The 17438-nt window shown below is 46.6% G+C and overlaps 1 protein-coding gene across 1 annotated transcript in view; it reads right to left on the bottom strand.

Annotated features, from left to right (window-relative positions):
* The window catches only part of CACNA1E (calcium voltage-gated channel subunit alpha1 E), a 659107-nt gene that overhangs the window by 573891 nt on the left and 67778 nt on the right, over positions 1 to 17438 (bottom strand). Inside the window, exon 4 of the mRNA XM_081485817.1 lies at positions 10029 to 10087. Within this exon, the coding sequence (XP_081341943.1) occupies positions 10029 to 10087 (59 nt within the window). The remainder of the gene's footprint in view (positions 1 to 10028; positions 10088 to 17438) is intronic.

Genomic DNA, 17438 nt, shown 5'->3' on the forward strand with positions numbered 1-17438 from the left:
AACCAAGATTCATACCTCGCTCTCACTGGTTGGATGAGAACGGGGCCTCTCTCCCTTTCGTGCACCTTCTCAATCTGCTCAGTCAAGTAGCTCCGTTGTGAGATGGTTCTATTCATTCTCAGCAGTAGGATAGCTAGCTTGCTCCCCTCCCTCTCCCCACCCAATTGCAGGGTTTCTTTTTTAAAAATTCTTAAAAAATTCTTTTTAAGAATTTTTAAAAATATTTATTTATTTATTTGGCTGCACTTAGTTGCAACACGTGGGATCTTCGATCTTCTTTGCAGCATACCAGATCTTTTTTTTTTTATTATAGTTGAGGCATGTGGGTTCTCCCTTGAGGCATGTGGGATCTAGTTCCCTCATCAGGGATCAAACCCGGACCTCTTGCACTGAGAGTGCTGTCTTAGCCACTGGACCACCAGGGAAGTCCCCCAATTTCAAGTTGAATTCCTCACCTCTAGTCTTGCCTTCCTCTCCCTTTCTTTTCTCTCCTTCCAGCGAACACCAGGATAGCACTCTCCCTTCCCAGCCCCTCTAAGGAACTCCCATCCTTTGTCCTTTAGCAGAGAAGCACCCCGGGGCACTGTTCTGTCTCCATCATTTGCAGTTTTAGCCTTCCTCCTTTCACCTGTGGAACAAGAAGCTTGTCTTTGAAAGCAGCTCCAGGTATCACTGAATAAGTAGAAGATATGTGCCTGGAAAAGGAAACACCTATTCCTGACTCTAAGGTTACCACCATGTTACAGAAAATTTCTCAGGGCTGGTGTACTGGGATGACCCAGAGGGATGGGATAGGGAGGGAGGTGAGAGGGGGGTTCAGGATGGGGAACACATGTACACCCATGGCTGATTCATGTCAGTGTATGGCAAAACCACTACAATATTGCAAAGTAATTAGCCTCCAATTAAAATAAATAAATTAAAAAATAATAATACTTATGTAAAAAGAAAAAAAAAAGAAAATGCACTGAACCGACAGACACAAGCACACAAGTCTAGGCCAGCCCTGCCACACCACCAATGCTAAAATCTTGGATAAGCCATTTGCTTCTCAGGCTCAACTTCCCTTCTATAAAACAAGGGAATTACACTAAAGCATTTCTGAGATGCCAGAGAAGAAAAAGTTCATTTCCTCAAGGCCACCTCTTTCATACATACCATGCTGCTACCTTTGTCCTGGGCCTCTCTGCTCCCCTCTCCCTCCTTTTCTCCCCACCTCTCTCCCCCTCTCTCCGCTTACCTCCTCCTCCCCACAGCTATTTCTTTCTTAGGATTTAGTAAGTCATCACCAAGGAAGACACTCTGTAAATCTATGTCTCCATGTTTCTGCAGCTCCATCCCATGGTACCTAGGTTGCTCAACCGGTAGAAATAGTCACAGAAGCCCTCAGCATCATAAGGAGGAGGAACATTGGTGGGGCCTCAACTACTAAAATGGAAATGCTTAAAAGAAACTCACAAATCTTTAGGCCCCTGCACGGTGAAAAAGGTAAGGAACTTCAGCTCTTGAGAATAAAATTTGGAGCCTTGGACAGTGAATGTATTGGAGGGGGATGAGCATGTACTGCACCTTGATTGACTCGTGGGTTTTTGTTTGTTTGTTTTTAGCTAACTATTATCAATGCACTGACTCAATGAACATGAGTTTGAGCAAATTCCAGGAGGCAGTGAAGGACAGGGAAGCCTGGCATGCTGCAGTCCATGGGGTCCCAAAGAGTTGGACACAACTGAGCAACTGAACAACATTTATCAATTTAACTCTACCTAGTGCTTGGCATTGGGTTCAGTGTGATTAATGACTAAGACACCATTCCTGCCCTCAAGGAGCTGTGTACAGTTGGGAAGATGGACATGGCAGAAGGTAAATACAATGTGGAGGAGAAGCAGTGGTGTATGAGAGCATGTCACAAAGCTCCTGAGCCCCCAGGGGTTAGAACAGACTTCTTAGAAGAGGGCCAGTCAAGCTAAGACCTGAAAGGGTGTCTTCATCTAACGCAGTCTCTCAGCAGCATTGGATGTAGTTAATACCCGCTTCTCCTACCTGGAACACTGGCTTCACTTAATTTTCTTCCTATTCAGCTAATCCTTCCTAATCTCCTCTGCTGGAGCCTCCCTATCTTCTGAACTTTTAAATGTTAGCGCATCCTCCTTGGATCTTCAGACCTCTTCTCTTCCCCACTGCTCTCATTCACTAGCAAAGCTCATCCATCTCTTGGCAGTAAGTACCACCTACCACTGGCTTCCCAGGTGGTGCTAGTGGTAAAGAACCTGCCTGCCAGTGCAAGAGACGTAAGAGTTGTGGGTTCAATCCCTGGGTCAGGAAGCTCCCCTGGAGGAGGGCATGGCAATCCACTCCAGTATTCTTGCCTGGAGAATCTCTGTGGATAGAGGAGCCTGGCAAGCTACAGTCCATAGGGTCGCAAAGAGTCAGACACGACTGAGTGACTCAGCATGCATGTACCACTGGTAATCATCAAATTTTTACTTCTAGCTCTGACCTCTCCCTCTCATCACTAACTTAACAGCTCCCCTTCAAGGTCTAACAGGTACCTTTAACTTAATATAATGGAAACCAATCACGATTTCACCTCTCCCAAAGAGATGTATGCCCCTCAATCCTTTCCTCTCAGGCCAAAACCTGGAGTCTTTCTTAAGTTCTCCTTTACTCTCATGCCAACATTCAATCCGTCAGCCAGTCTTGTGTCATCTCTACCTAGGCCCTAATTTGGCCCCTTCTCACCACCCCCATGGAGCTTCCCAGATGGCACTAGTGGTAAAGAATCTACCTGCCAATGCAGGAGACACAAGAGATGCGGGTTTGATCTCTGGATCAGGAAGATCCTCTGGAGTAGGAAATGGTACCGCACACCAGTACCCTTGCCAGGGAAATTCCATGAGCAGAGCAGCCTGGCAGGCTACAGTCCATGGACTCTCAAAGAATCAGACACGAGTGAGCACAAGCATAGCACACCACCTCCATGGCTCTCACCTTGGTCCAAGCCAGCACATCTCACATTTCCCTAGACTTCAGTACTCGCCTCCTAACACATCATCTCCACTTTGTCCCTAAAGTCAGAGTGATCTTTTAAAACCGTAAGTCAGGTCATGTCGCTCACCTGCTCAACCTCTCCTCTCCCCCTCCAACCCCCGCCAGGGGTTTCCTATGTCACTTTGAATAAAATCACAAATCCCTCCCACCCCATCGAACAGCCTGACATAATCTGGGCCTCCACCTCTCTGATCTGGATTCCTCTCACTTCCCCACCACACTCACAGCCCTGAACCTGGCTCCTTGTCCCCTGTGTGTGCCACCCTCCACTCCTCCCCTTGGTCTTCCCTGTCTGCTCCACCCTCTTCTGCTAGATACCTGCTTGACTTTCTCCCTCACATCACATGCCATTTCCTCAGAGAAGCCTCTGTAGCATAGATCTTTTTGCCAGACTCAGATGAAGCATTTATCTTTGAAGGGATCTTTTCAGGAAGGTACTATTCACAGAGGAAACCAAGAATGGGTTTTGAGGCCTCAAGTACTAGCCATGCTGGGAGACTGACACTACCCTTCTGCACCCTTAGTCCTAAAGGAACAAGGCAAGAATGTTGTTGTTGTTCAGTCGCTAAGTCATGTCCAACTCATTGCAACCCCATGGACTGCAGCACACCAGGCTTCCCTGTCCTTCACTATCTCCCGGAGCTTGCCCAAACTCGTGTCCATTGAGTCAGTGATGCCATCCAACCATCACTTCCACTGTCGTCCCCTTCTCCTCCTGCCCTCAATCGTTTCTAGCATCAGGGTCTTGTCCAGTGAGTCAGCTCTTGGCATCAGGTGGCCAAAGTAATGATGTTGCCATAGCCCATCTGAGAGCTGGAGCTGGGATGTGAGAGTGCCTGGTGGAGCTGTGGCTGTAGAAGATCAGCCACGGCAGGGCAGAGAGCATGAAGAACACCAGCCTGGCCTTCCCCACTCTTGGCTCTCCTCTCGGTGTGCTCTTTTGGCCAAATCCAAGTGGGAGTTAGAGGGCCAGGGAGCCCTGGTGATACAGTGCATGGAGTTCAAGTACAAGATCTTGAACAGGACAGAGAGCAGATCCAGGATAAATGAAGTTACTCAGCGCATCAGTATTTCTGGTTCCCCTCCTTCCAGGCACAAGGTAGGGCCCCACATTCCCGCCATCCTTGAAATCAAGTACAGTGTGTAACTTACCCTGGCCAATGTCACTTCCAGATATGAGGCTTCACGTTCCCCCTTTCACCTGCTCTCATGACCAGGGACAGTACAGAGGTTGAAGACAGTCAGCCTGGGTTGCAGGGTGATAAAGATGTGGAATAGAATCTAGGCTGTCCCACAGTGGACAGGCAGTACAAGCAAAAGGAAGCCCCAGAGACTGGGAGTTGTTCTGTTACTGCTCTTTCACCTAGTTTATCCTGATCCGCTTCTTCTGCTGAAAGGATCACCTCCCTCACCAGGATACCTTCCTCTGCCTTGTTTTCCTCATCCAACTGACCACCGCCTGATAAACTGCGATGTGTACTAGACATCTGTCTCCCTGCTCTAAAAGATAAACCATGGAGGCAGGACTTTGGTTCACTACCAATGCTCAGCACCTAGAGCAATATCTGGTTGATAGCAGATGCTGAAATTCATTGTCGATTGGATGAATGAATAAGTGAGTGCATAATGACATACATGTATTACTAATTATATCCTAGACCTCTTATCAGAAATGATGTCTAAGCGATTCTGTGAAAGATTAAACAATTCACTGAGGTCACCATACTTAAGTCATGGAGTGGGTTGTAAAGGCATTTTGACTCCAGAGCCCAAGCCTGTAACAACTTTGCCACTTACCAGTATGAAGGGGGCTTGATGGGGAAGTGCAGGAGAAGCCATTCTGAGCCCAGGGCAGAGGTTGGAGAGCGCCAGGCAGCCTACCTACCACTGCAAAGTGTTAGTTACCGCTGGAGCCAAGAGTGACAACTGATAAACTATACAGGGTAACAGGGAAAATTAAAAACTACGTTGGCTATGTAAAAATAATGTTAATTACAGTCATTTATGTGAATTGCTTACCATTTCTGCCTAATTACCAGGCAGCACAACAATTATATAGATCTTTAACTATGTCAACCTAACTTTGTTGCAAGTTTTATTTGATTATAACTGTAAAGGCTAAAAACAAGAGCTTAGTCCAGCAATGAGTTGGTTGCTCATGGAGACTGGTTCTCTGCCCAGAATTTAAAATTAGAGAGGAATTACCTTGTCCCTGGCAGTTACTGCCTGTATTATTAGTGATCTTCAGGTATAAGCATTTCATCTGGACTAGAAGCTCCTTGAGGCTGGTACTATCTCATTTTTCCTGGTATTGTTATCCCCTCCCTCCTCAGATTCCAGCTCAGCCCTGAATAGAAGGGGTCTCTTGTGCCTTTGTTCATCTGTTGCTGCCCTAACTCTAGAAGAAAGGGGTCTGTCTCATGTGCCTCTGAGTCTCTTCTCACTGCTTGGAGCCTGAGGTTGTGAGATTGGCTGAAGAATGCCATGTCTGTACTGGTTGTGACCATGGCAAGTGACTTTCCTGAGCCCTGTAACAGGCCTTCAGAAGAAGTAGGGCAAGGGTAGGATAGAATGCTTAATGGTGTAGGGCTATGAGAAGAATCCATGAAATGCTATAACAGAGAGTACCAGCTGTCTCTCCAGTATATCCTTTCCCTCCTTCAACAGTAAAAAGAGTTTTAGCTAGGCACATGGAAGCCCAGATAAAGGCCATATTCCCAAGATCCTTTGCAGTGACGTGTGGCCAATGGGATATCAGCAAAAGTGATGTATGCAAATACACAACCATGACTTGAAAAGGGAAGGAGTGAACCTCGCCCTCCTCTTTCCCCTCTTTCCCCTCTTTCCTGTCTGGCTTGGGTACAGGATGGATGTTAGAATTTAGACAAGCCTCCCTGGAGCCAGGACAGAATGTAAGTGTTGAGATGTCAGAGCAGCAAGATCAGAGTAGCTTGGATCCCCACACCACTGCAGGGCAGTGCCTTTGTGCTTGTGTAATAGATGTATATCACTGTCGAAGCACAGCAAATAGTAAAATGCAGTAAAATAATTAGGAAATGATGCGTTTTTGAGTATTCATTGCCCTTGTTTTCAGAATTGTTTGTTCCCTTTTTTGAAGCACCCCGATTTATTATTCACTTATTTAAACTGCACTGGGTCATAGTTGCAGCACTTGGTATCTTCCATCTTCATTGTGGCATGCAAACTCTTAGTTGCAGCATGTGGGATCCAGTTCTTTGACCAGGAGTCAAACCCAAACCCCCTGCATTGGAAGCTCAAAATGCCAGGGAAGTTCCAGTTTATTTCTTTTTAAATTTATACAATTAAAATTTTAATGGTGGCTATGCTTAACAACCAGCTCATAAGAATTTCGAAAATTTGTGCCAGCTCCAGGTTCAGGTCTTTGTCAAAGTAGCAAAACCTGCATCCTAACTGATACAAAGGTGATACAGGAAGTGGGAGGTGGGCTGAGATCATCGTCTCAGATGTATGTGATGTATAACTTAGCCCATGGATGACCCAGGCTTGCCTGCAAAATTATGTTGCTCCAGGGATAACTTTGAACCAAAAATTCTAAAGCTTCTATCAGTTATTATTGAAAAACGTTCTTGTAATCTAGCCTGACTCCAACTTGAACACACCCACATCTGTGAAGAGCTATGATTCTCGATAATGGCTAAGGCCCTTTCTGCCCAAAGCCTGGTCTTCTGCACGGCCTAGCGAAGCATTCCTGCCTGTTTCCTACCTGCTCTTCTTGGGGCTTTCTCTTCCCAGTTTAAGGGCAGAGAGGATATCTCTCCGGTGAGAAGCACAGGGCCTTATCTAAACTATCACTTTTGCAGACACAGGATGAAAGTCAAGTTTAAGACTTGCATCCAATAAATCTACACAAATTAAGTGGAATAAGACACATCTCAGGATAAGAATAAGACACATCTCAGATTAAGTGGAATAAAACATATCTACTACATGTTTAGTAGAATCCCATATTGTTAACAGGAAGAAAGAAGGAAGGAAGGAAAAGAGAAAGAAAGACATCTGTATACACTGTATATATGCTTGTCTGAGCCAAGAGAAAGTTGTAGAAGGACACCCACCAAAGAGGTAATCTCCTGGGTTACCCCAGGACATAGAACAGGCTGGGGAGAGGGTAGCTTTTCTTTATATGCATCTATATTATCTAGATTAATGAAGCAAGTATTACTTTTAATTTATTATTTAAAAACATTCAAAAATGATATGAAATATATATGAGTTAAAGTGAATGAACTAGAGCTATAGTATATCAACATGAATAAATCTTAAATGATAACTTTGAGCAAGAGAGTAATGAAAACAATACATAAAATATTTAAACAACAATATATTATATATTGTTTATGGATATGTATATACAAAGCAATAGTATATAAGAATATATATGGGGATAATAAGCCCAAATTCACATTAATAAGCAAATGAGATCTGAAGGAATATATAGATTCTTTCAGTTGATCTGCAGTACATTTATGGCGTATGTTTTCATGCATGTGTGTGTGCTAAGTCGCTTCAGTCAGGTCTGACTCTGTGTGACCCTGTGGACTGTAGACTACCAGGCTCCTCTGTCCTTGAGATTCTCCAGACTGAGAATACTGAGTGGGTTCCCATGCCCTCCCCCTGGGGATCTTCCCAATCCAGGGATTGAACCCGTGTCTCATGTCTCCTGCATTGGCAGTCAGGTTCTTTAAATACCACCTAGGAAGCTGGTATGTTTTCATGTAACATGGCAGATGTTAAGATTTGATAAAGTTAGGTGATAGATACACACTCTAGTTGCAATGTGTGGGCTTCTCACTGTGGTGGCTTCTCTTGTTGCAGAGCGCAGGCTTTAGGCAAGTGGGCCTCAGTAGTTGCAGCACACAGACTCAGTAGTTGTGGTTCATGGGCCCTAAAGCATGAGGGCTTCAGCAGTTGTGGCATGCAGGCTCAGTAGTTGCAACTCTTGGGCTCCGGAGCACAGGTTCAGCAGTTGTGGCTGTTCAGCAGTTGCAACTAGATAGATGTTCCTTATATGTACATGCTTAAAATATTCCATAATAAAAATTACCTTAACTTTTCATTTTAAAAATGTATTCACATTTAAAAATGTATTTATTCACATAAATAAATGAAATCACAAGAAGAAAATGTGTACCGTATACATATATCCATTAAAGTAAGTATCTCATTGTTGTCATTACATAGTTGTATTTCCAGCAGAGACTATATTTTTCAATCCATCCACAGAGCCTGTGCTATAGCCACTCATCCAACATCTTTTGAGCCCCTATTATATACCAGATGCTTCTACTAGGCTCTAGTAATACAAGCAGGTAATTCAGAATCACCCCTGCTTTTAAGAGTCTTACACCTTGGACTTGCCTGGTGGCACAGTAGCTAGGAATCCACTCCCAATGCAGGAGACATAGGTTCAATCCCTCTTCCGGGAAGATCCCGCATGACTCAAAGCAACTAGCCCATGTGCCACAACTGCTGAACCTGTGCTCCGGAGCCCAAGAGTTGCAACTACTGAGCCTGCATGCCACAACTGCTGAAGCCCTCATGCTTTAGGGCCCATGAACCACAACTACTGAGTCTGTGTGCTGCAACTACTGAGGCCCACTTGCCTAAAGCCTGCGCTCTGCAACAAGAGAAGCCACCACAGTGAGAAGCCCACACATTGCAACTAGAGAATAGCCCCGCTCTCGGGAGCTAGAGGAAGCCCAAGAGCAGCAACAGTAACTCAGCACAACCAAAAATAAATAAATAAATAAAAAAGAATCTTACACCTTGCAGGAGAGATGGATGAACACCTACCTAACTGTAATTCACCAGGTCTTCTCTATGGTACAGACACTTGGCCCGGGCAGTGCGTCTTCTGCCCATAAAGTAGTATGCAGCCATGCAGAGGCAGCATGAGGGGGGAGGCAGACTTCTGCTCATCTCCCAGCTCCATGGCTCACAGACATGGGACCTTGAATAAATTATACAACTTCTCTAAGTCCTATTCCTCATTCACAAACTCTTCCAAGGGTTGTATGTAGTTAGTGAGATAATCTCACTGAAAACACCCTGGTACTTTGACAGGGCAGCCAGTGCTCAATAACTATCACAACACATGGGTAAACTGAGGCTCAAGAAGGGTGAATGATTCATCCCAGATCAAACTACAGTGGGTGACTGAGATTCTAAACCATGTGTGTGTTCCCCTAGGTGCCTCGAACACAGTAAGTTTCCTGGATGTTCAATGAGTGCTTATTGAATTGAACAATGTCCGATTTAAAGTCAGTTCTTTCATCGCAGAATCATTTAGAGCTAAAAGAAAGTTAAAAGAATAAATTGCTTAATCATAATAGTTAGGAAGGTCAAGACAGAGAGGTCCACACACTCCAAGATCTCACGGCAGGTGGGGCCGCCTCCAGGTCTCCCTCGTCTCGCACAGCACACCTCCCAAGTCCAGAGGTACTCTTCTGCTCTCCCTGGATGGCACACCTCCCCTCTCACCAGCACCTGACACTGAAGATAACTCCTTTCTCATCAAATCCATCTTCCCTGGACCTTCAAGACACCACTTGCCCATGGGTTTCCTCCTACTTGACTGTCATCTCCCTTCCATTTCCTGCCTGGGCAGCTCCTTCTCTACCTGTGGCTTTGGGAGAATTTTGGATGTCCTTGTGCCTGATCAAGCCAGTGTGGGGGTCCAGAGAGACCACCTGGAAGGACCAGTTTATGTCACCAGAACAGAAAAGGCTCCCCTGATAGCAATGGGACATTATGTGTATCTAATGGTACCCTTGGCTTATATCATTTCACCGAATTCTCTGAATAATGTTATGAGATGGACTTTATTATTCTACTTCACAGATGAGAAAACTACCACTAAGACAAGTCAGAGTTCTGGTCCAGACTCACACAGAGTAAGAGGTAGATTCAGGATTTGAGCTCCTGAGACCAAGACTCACCCGCTACATAACTGCCTCTTTGGAATGGCATTAGTGACAGTCCTCAGCTTGACGTAAACCTACAAAAGGGAGAAAATAAATCTGCACATGTATCCACCTTCTTGCATTACCATTCAAGTTCAATTATTTGTGGCCCACACCTTGAGCAGTTGGGTCTGGAGTCTACAGTCACGTTCCCAACCCCTCCCTTCTTCTTTTCATTTGAAGATTTACCATCTGCTTCCATGTCGCTGCATATACCATTGATCATATTGAGCTTTCCATTTTTTTCTGGGCATTTTTCTCCACAGTCTCAGATGCCCCTTGAAAGTCTTCAAGATGGGTTTGGCAAGCATCCAGGCCCAAACCCACACTTCCTGGGCGTTCACTCCATCCTGTGAGCAGCCATCCCCCTAGTGTGTTAAGTCCACTGATTTCAGACTTCAGAACCCTCCCTGGAGCCAGCTGCTCTCATCTCACAGCCTCCTTTTTCCCCCAAAGTCACAACCTTCAACAGGAAGGAGGGAAGAAAACACATCATGGGCCCTCAAGTCCTTCTGTTTCCTGCTCAAAATGTCAAAATCTGTGGAGACACATTCAAAGTTGTCTTCCACGCTGCCTAGATCACCTCTCCTGTGTGAATCGGCAGAAGTGGGCCATGGGAGACCTGAACAAGCAGGCTAATCCCTGTCACAGTCCAAATTAAAAGAAATGATGGGGTTGAGTGTTCTGCAAGTGGCAGAACCCTAATCAGACATTACATGGTTGTGGTTATTTGGGATGAGTCTTCCAGGAAGAGGGTGCATGTCTCCTTTTCAGTCCTGGCTGATCAGACACTTCTAACTTTGTATGTCACAACCCCACCTCCAGGGAGCCCACCAGGATACCGCCTACATTTCAGACAGTGCCTAAGGATGTTGTTCTAATAAGGAACCTCTGTTCAGCCAGGCTGACTCAGTCGCTCTTGGATGTGCCTTTGTCTGCTCTCATTTGTAACTCTGATGCCCTGGAGCTCCAGCACCAAAGACCTGCCCCTCCCATCACCGGCTATCTGGTTCAGACCTTCCCATCCAAGGGTTTATTGCTTTTTGCTTTTCTTCACATGTTTGCAAAACAATGAATACAATTAACATTTATTAAATAATGTCCATATTTTATTTCATTTGATCCTTGCACCTCTGTGGTAATATCATTAATACATAATGTTTTGGAAAATTGAGGCTGAGAAAGGTTAATTGTCTTTATTTATTCAGTCACATGGCTTGTGGGATCTTAGTTCCCTGATCAGAGATTGAATCCATGCCCTCAGCAGTGAAAACAAGGTGTCCTAAACCCTGGACCGCAAGGAAATCCCCTAATTGCCTTTATTAAAGCCCCACGCTAATATGTGGCAGAGCTGAGATTTGAACCCATGGCTATATGATGTAAAAGCCCATTCTCTTAACCATTTTGGTAGCCCCCCTCATCCTTACAACTTACAGCTAGGAAATTAGAAACACAAACAGTTTATAACTAACTACAGTAAAAACTAAGCCCTTGCGCTTTATTCTGAAACACTGAGAAGGGTAAGCTGCCCTGCTCACATTACAAGACCCACTTAGGTAGCTCACAAAACATAGTATGTTTCTCAAACTTTCAAGGGCATAGGAATCACCTGAGGCTCTGGTTCAAGGGCAGAATCTGAGTCTCAATTCAGGTGAGCCTGAGAGTCACTGAGAGAAGGCCCCTGGCAATGCCGTACTACTGGTCTGAGGACCACACTCCAAGTAGGAGGCACTAGAAGTCTGGTGCTCTGAATCATTCTGCTGTGAGTGAATGATCAGACCATCCCAAAGGCCAGCTGAGAAGGGGCTTTCTGGGCTAAAGAAATAACAAGAGCAAAGGCATTGAATCCAAACTGTGTACGGTGCAAAGTATGCCAGGCAACCGTCAGAGCTGGGATCCCAGGGACATGGGAGAATGCAGTAGAACATGTCTTAGAAAACAAGTCTAGAAGGAAAATTTGGAGTTAAACTGTGAAGATCCCTGAATATGATGCCAAGATGTTTAAGAGCCCAAATTTACATATCTTTTTAACCACATCTCTTTTATGGTGAAATGATCCATTTCTAGCTTAATACCTATCCTCCTTATTAGAGTGCAATCTCTGAATCATCCTTTTATCCCATAAAATGGCTTGCACCTGGCCACCTTCAGTAAAGAGCAGAGAATGGGAAACACGTGAGCTCTCTGCAAGGAGGAGTGATGGGACTCAGCCTGCACCTCAGGCATTAGGGACAGTGGGCTGGAGATTCAGAGACGTATTGAGAGATTGTCCCAATATTCCGGGGGTGAGGTAATGAAGTTGGAACACAGTCAATGACTGTGGGGAGGGATAGAAAGCGGGGAGGCATTCTGGAAGCAGTCGATCAGCCTGAGTACTGCCTTCCCCTTCCCCCATCCCTCTGGCTCGCTTTGCCCTGTGCTCTTCTCCAGAAGACTGACCCTGTGGGCTGCACGATTCAGACCACCTCCCTCTCTGCTTCCGGTTGAGTTCAGCCAATGAGAGGGACCAGCAAGAGACTGTAGAAAAATTAGAGGACAGAGGTCGAGGTCTTTCTTTCCACACGCCTTCTGCCCTCACTTCTTCCCTACCTCGCCAAGGTCTTGGCAGGTTGTATTCATCCATGGCCAAAGCTTCAGCAGGGTAGTCCCATTCCTGTGATGCCAGCTGGGGGCCACCCTCTGTAAGGCTGGGATGCTGTCCTACGATGTGAGGTTCCATGGCCAATGTGTGGTATTCTTCCCCCTTCAGTCAGATAACCCAGGTCCCGGAACCAAGGGACAGAGGAGAGAATGACTCCTCTTACTGCCCAACAGTCTAGTCAAGGCTATGGTTTTTCCAGTGGTCATGTATGGATGTGAGAGTTGGACTGTAAAGAAAGCTGAGCACTGAAGAATTGATGCTTTTGAACTGTGATGTTGGAGAAGACTCTTGAGAATCCCTTGGACTGCAAAGAGATCCAACTAGTCCATCCTAAAGGAGATCAGTCCTGAATGTTCTTTGGAAGGACTGATGCTGAAGCTGAAACTCCAATACTTCGGCCACCTGATGCAAAGAACTGACTCATTTGAAAAGACCCTGATACTGGGAAAGATTGAAGATGGGAGGAGAAGGGGATGACAGAGGATGAGATGGTTGGATGACATCACCAACTCAATGGACATGAGTTTGAGCAAGCTCCGGGAGTTGGTGATGGACAGGGAAGCCTGGTGTGCTGCAGTCCATGGGGTTGCAAAGAGTTGGACACGACTGAACGACTGAACTGAACTGAACTGCCCAGCAACCCCTTTAGGGAGGGTTTTCTTTCCTTGGGCTCAGTGATGATGACACACTGCTCAGGCCATAACCCGGGTCCCCCCAACAGCACAGCAGGCACGTCCCAGCACTCTACAAGGGCCAAGTGCAAGCCTCTCTCCTTCTCTGTCAAAGAGCCTTCTCCAGCATTGTGGGAGCTTGTTCCACCACAGACACAGAAGTCAAGGTTGAAACCCTCTACCAATAAGGAACAGTAGTCACAGCCCCAGCCTCCTTGTTCTCTGATAGGAGGACTCTGGAGGGTCCTATTCACACTATTTCTCAGAGACTCCGGCAGGACCAAGCCCAGTGGCCCACAGTCATTTGATCATTAATTCACCTTTTATTGGCTCTTCTCCCTTCCATGTCTCATTTCCTCACATTTGCACTCGTGTTTTCTGAGATCATCTCCCAAATAAACTACCTGCACCCAGGTCCTTATCCCAAGGTTGGAAGAACCCAAACTAAGATACTACACTGGAGCAAGTCTTCTGCCAGAGAACACACTACAAGCTACATTCGGCCATTTGGAGATCTTCATGGACAGTCAGAGAAGGGGATGATTAACGAATTAATTTAACTAAAACAAAGAGAAATTGGTTGCTGCTACACAGTGGGGCAAAGGGGACCAAGACTGCAATCGAGAAGGTTTCCTGGGACATCTCTCAGTGTTCCCATGCCCAATAATAAGGGCTGATGGGAAGCCATGACAACCCAGTAAAGACAGGACCACTAAAAGTGTGGATCCTGCACAAACGAAGGTTTGGGTCATCCACCAGGTACCCCAATAATCACAGTGCTGGCAGGGGGCCGAGGGAATACAAAATGAGTGGTGGAAAAAGCTTTCTGTTGCTTCTCTCCCCAACACTTTTGCTGCTGCTTTATATGAAGAGCAGTGGCCAACATGACAGTTTAGGATCGAGATTGGAGTGTTACTGTATCAGCATCACTCTGTGATGATAGAGGGGTTCCTGGGACTTGGGGCTTCCCCTGTGTTGGAGAAACACATGTTACTTCACTAAATAAAGGACAAGAATAGATGCCAAGTGACAAAGAGGGTAGACTATGCTGATTATTTTCAATTTGTGCCCACCCCCCCAAATCCCTTCCCTACCCTCTGTCTTGCTCTGATCTCAGAGGCCGGCCTCCATGGGCCACTACACTTGGCATCTTGCCCTCCCATTTCTGGTTCACCCAATGCAAGGCCCGGCAGGAGATGAGAGGGCAGCCGGGAGAAATGCGTGGGTCCTCATTTCTCTGCCCCCTCCAACGTCTTGCCACAGTTGGGGAATGCAGCGACTGTATTTCTCTAAGACTACATAGCCCCTGACCCCTCCTCCAAGCTCCAACTCTTCCGGGGCTCCAGCACAGTGGCTCCTTTGGGCACTGTGGGTGGTGACAGCCTCCAGGTCTCACTTGTCCCTGATGGGTCACAATTCTCTGTGGATTCCCTGAACCCCATCCACAGAGAAACAGAACCTTCACTAAACAAACTTGCCTTTAGTGAGACCATCTCTTTCCTACTGAGCACTGGGCCAAGGGATGTGTGGTGGAAAGTGAGTGGAGAGAAAGGAGGAGGAAGGGATGAGGACGGCCGAGGTTTCTCACCACCAGCGGGAGAGGACACTGCAGAGCAGGTTTGTCTGATACACGCTTTCAGCCACATCCCATATATCGGCTTTCCACTCTCCCTAAAACTTCTTTCCCTGCAGTCACTCAGGCATATCTGGGTCTTGCCTGAGAAGTCTTCTTAAAAGAGGTAGGTGGCACCTTAAGGCTAGCAAAATTAAGTAAAAATTAACTAACCATTTTAAAAAAGGAAGAAGAGGCCGGTGGCTTCTAAAAGCAAGCAACAGAGCAGTAAAATGGAAGCACACGGGGTCACATTTACTTTGTGATAACACAGTCGAGGTTATCACAGAGGACTGAGGTGCAGGGTCCATAGAAGGTACCTAAGTGGGTGACTCTGCGTCTCCTTCCCTCCCAGATGACTGAGAGAGTCCACCCGCCAGTCCAGCTCCAAGCCTCAGCCTAGGGATAAGCAACAGCATATTAGACATGGTTTATTCAAGACATTGGTGGCCGTGCCAGTTATGCCTGTTTGTTCTTAGACCCATGCCTGGCTCTGGTCTGTATCACAGAAGTCTCACTTCCCAGGTTCCTTTGCCCTCCAGCAGGCTCAGCCAATGGGAGCATCTCTACTCATTCTCTGCTGTGAATGGCGTCTCCAGCCATGGCTCTGACTCCCTTGTGATCCCAGCACCCCCTGACATTCCCTGCCTCCATGGCCCCAGCTCCCGGGAACAGCCTTGGCTTCTGAACTCTGATAAGACGACTGCCTGCCTCCCTGAGTCCCAGGGGTGGCCACTGGTCCCCTGTTCCCTACCCTCTGCTTATCTCTTTGGCTCTTCCATTGCCTATTTAGTTCAATACCCTCTATTAAGACTGGGCTTCCCAGGTGCCTCACTGGTAAAGAATCCGCCTGCCAATGCAGGAGACGAAGGAGACATAGGTTCAATCCCTGGGTCAGGAAGATCCCCTGGAGGAGGAAATAGTTACCCACTCCAGTATTCTTGCCTGGAGAACCCCATGGACAGAGGAGCATAGCAGGCTACAGTCCATAGGCTTGCAAAGAGTCAGACATGACTGAGCATGCATGCATTGAAAGATTAAGAGTTGTTTCTGTTTTCCTGACTGGACCTTAATTGATACAGTGACTTGATACCACATGATTGGGAAGCAGCAGAGAAGAGTCAGACCTGTTCTGCTGACCCCAAAGCTCCACGGTCCTCACCCCATGCCGTCCTGTCACCCTCGCTGTCTCAGAGGGCTCCAGCCCCTGGCATCTCACTGAAGCTTCTGCTCCCTGCTACAGCCTTGTGCCTGTCCTGGGAGTCAGGGCTTTCATACTTGGATTAGAAGGTTCTTGTGCTGGTGGCCTGACTTGCCTAGTTCAGAGCTCACTCAGGACCTCAGACAGCAGTTACCAAGCCTGGAAGGAAGACCTCTCTTTGTTTTTATTTTCTTATTTTTGTATATTCGTGTGCAAGAAAACCTCAAGTGAATTCAGGAGTCCCCCGACTCAATCACATACAAATGTACTTCAAAATCTCCTGGGTTTGGAAAAATACTCATGTACTCAAGACCTGCTAAGTAAGGAACAGACGCTGCCTCAGCCAGTGCAACCACCAACGGGGGCAAGGCCCACTGCACCCCACTGTCCATGGAAGATTACACAACAACCCCAAAGGACCCCATGATAATTGGCTAGGGTGTAGCGCTCTCTCCCTGATTCCCTTGCAGAGTGGATATGATGAGAAACTGCACGTTCAAGCTTCTCTCAGGTAACTCCACGGGAACCCAGACCTGGCGCGCACCACGCTGCAGAATAATGAGACCTCAACGAGCAGAGAGGAGGTTATGTAACTAGAAATCAGCCCATTAGCCTTAACAAAACAATCAGGGAGCCTCGGAAAGACAGAGAGCACCATTCTGAGCAAACTGTTCTAGTTCTGAGGGTGGGGTAGCGGGGGATGAACAGAACCCACTAGAGATGCAGTTCTAAATTCTTCACATTGATCATCCTTCCATTCTCTTAGCAGTGCCGGGAGCTGGAGGGCTCCAAGGAGGGGCTTTTCTTCCCCCATTTCTCAGAAGCTCTTCTGCTTTCCTCACACCGAGCTCAGGCCACGTCTTTCTGCTTCCCTCTCTGATCTCCCAGAACAGTGATTGTCAGGACTGTTGGCCCTCAGATTTTTCTACCTGACTCAGAAAGGGATGCAGGCAATGGTCAGAAAGGGTGTCAGGCCACATACCTGCTGCAGACAGAGGATGCTGCGGGCAGAGAACAGAAAAACTCTTTACATCTTGACAGAGCACCGGAGCCAGTAACGAGCTTTATTCACCTACCTAACAATAGAATGAGCTTTAATACAAAAGCCTCACGTCCAAGCCTGGTGTTCCCATAACTCTGTCTGAGCAGGTGGATGACAAATGATTACCTCACACACATACACACACTTTCCATGACAGAAGTAAGAATTTAAACACAAGCAGAAAAGACAAGTTAATACTATCAGTGTGTGCCATTGCTA

Source organism: Giraffa tippelskirchi, chromosome 5 (assembly GCF_054371585.1).
Source record: "Giraffa tippelskirchi isolate mGirTip1 chromosome 5, T2T-mGirTip1v1.2.pri, whole genome shotgun sequence".
NCBI lineage: Eukaryota > Metazoa > Chordata > Mammalia > Artiodactyla > Giraffidae > Giraffa > Giraffa tippelskirchi.